Below are 2,102 nucleotides of genomic sequence, written 5' to 3' on the forward strand. Positions count from 1 at the left end.
CTAAAATTATCAATAAAACATGTTTCAATCTTTTAAAATATATATCATCAAAAGGTTATCGTAGTGCTAGAAAGTCTTATGTATGTTATGCACCGAAAACAATAAACCATATATTTTGATTTCCATGCTGCCAGCCTGCATATATTGATGACTAAATACTTTCCTCTTAAATTGGAAGTAGGTACCTTCACGCCGTGAAGCCACCTTTTTTTTCTTTTGAAATATCACACACTCACACTCTGCATTGAGATCTGACAATAGATAGACAATAGTCCTCTTAAATCAGTGGCTCAAAGTGAGAAAGAGAAGGTGACCACGTCTCGAATTTTGGAGGAATCCAATGGGCTTTTCCGGAAAAAGGCAGCACCCACCCATTGACTCGCATCGCATCTTCCCCTGCTCTCCCCGTTTCCACCTATAAAGCCGGCCACGGTCTCCAGCCCGTCCTCCACCTTCCAACCCCAATCTCCTAGATAGCCCCAAGCCAAGATCTGCGCGGGCAGTCACCGGCGAAGCACCGGCTACCATGGCCGTGGACCTCATGGGCTGCTACGCCCCTCGCCGCGCCAACGACCAGCTCGCCATCCAGGAGGCGGCGGCGGCCGGCCTCCGCAGCCTGGAGCTCCTGGTCTCGTCCCTTTCCTCCCAGGCCGCGGCACCGCACAAGGCCGCCCAGCACCTTCAGCAGCAGCAGCAGCCGTTCGGCGAGATCGCCGACCAGGCCGTCTCCAAGTTCCGCAAGGTGATCTCCATCCTGGACCGCACCGGCCACGCCCGCTTCCGCCGCGGGCCCGTGGACTCGCCGGCCCCGGCCGCCGCCCCAGTGGTGGCTTCCCCTGCTCCTCCCCCGGCGCCGCTGCAGCACGTGGCGCCCGTCAGCGTGGCGCAGCCGGCGCCGGCCCCGCAGCCGCAGAGCCTGACGCTGGACTTCACGAAGCCGAACCTGACCATGTCCGGCGCGACGTCCGTGACCTCGACGTCCTTCTTCTCCTCGGTGACCGCCGGCGAGGGAAGCGTCTCCAAGGGCCGCAGCCTGATGTCCGCCGGGAAGCCGCCGCTGTCCGGGCACAAGCGGAAGCCCTGCGCCGGCGCGCACTCCGAGGCCACCGCTAACGGCAGCCGCTGCCACTGCTCCAAGAGAAGGTAACGCCCGCCCGTATCCTCAACACTCTAAACAAAAATATCACTTCTCTTTTTAGCATTTTTCTCGGCCGGGAGCGGTTTTTCTAACGGTGGACCGGGTCGCTGGCTATTTTCCGCAGGAAAAACCGTGTGAAGAGGACCATCAGAGTGCCGGCGATCAGCTCCAAGATCGCCGACATCCCGCCGGATGAGTACTCCTGGAGGAAGTACGGCCAGAAACCCATCAAGGGCTCCCCTTACCCACGGTAAGCTTCTCTTCGCTGAGCTGGGATTCGTGTCAGCAACCATCGCCGTTCATGAGCAAGCAAGGATCTGACTCTCCTCCGGTCATGTCGTTCTCAGGGGCTACTACAAATGCAGCACCGTCCGTGGGTGCCCGGCGAGGAAGCACGTGGAGCGCGCCACCGACGACCCCGCGATGCTGGTGGTGACGTACGAGGGCGAGCACCGCCACACGCCGGGAGCCGCCGGGCCGAGCCCCCTGGCGACGGCGTCGCCGGTGGCCGCCCCTCTAGCCAGCGTCTCCGCCGGCAACGGCCATGTCTGAGCCTCTCTGACTAGGATCAGTAGCTTCCTTTTGCCCCCCTTCTTTTTTGAGTCGCTTCTCAATCTTCCCCGTGTAAAAAAGAAACAAGATTGTACTAGAAAAGAGGGAGAGGACACCTTCGATGCCATCAGAATTCGCTCGCCCCTCCGAATCCCCCATCGCATACGCTTCCGTTTTCCGAACTAAAAAGTCGAAAATTGTGTGGCCTTCCGCCCCGCAGATCTGTAGCTGCTGCGACTGCAAATTTTTTCAGTTCAGAATTGACTGATGAGAGATTGCGACATGAGGATCGGAGACAGCCGATCTCATCTCGTCGTCCGGCCGGCGGCAGGGGTCGCCGCAGTGAAACAGTTAACGACGAGGGGGGCTCGCTGCTCACCATTGACCTGATTAAATACTCGGGACCACCACT

General features: G+C 58.6%; 1 protein-coding gene across 1 annotated transcript; it reads left to right on the forward strand.

Annotated features, from left to right (window-relative positions):
• The first annotated feature begins 437 nt into the window (after nucleotides 1-437).
• LOC120641687 (WRKY transcription factor WRKY51-like) lies at nucleotides 438-1,900 on the forward strand. The gene is made up of 3 exons (XM_039917884.1): nucleotides 438-1,143; nucleotides 1,263-1,388; nucleotides 1,486-1,900. The coding sequence occupies exons 1-3, from the start codon at nucleotides 527-529 to the stop codon at nucleotides 1,688-1,690; spliced, it is 948 nt and encodes a 315-aa protein (XP_039773818.1). The 5' UTR covers nucleotides 438-526; the 3' UTR covers nucleotides 1,691-1,900.
• The last annotated feature ends 202 nt before the right edge of the window (nucleotides 1,901-2,102 follow it).

Source organism: Panicum virgatum, chromosome 7K (assembly GCF_016808335.1).
Source record: "Panicum virgatum strain AP13 chromosome 7K, P.virgatum_v5, whole genome shotgun sequence".
Lineage (NCBI taxonomy): Eukaryota > Viridiplantae > Streptophyta > Magnoliopsida > Poales > Poaceae > Panicum > Panicum virgatum.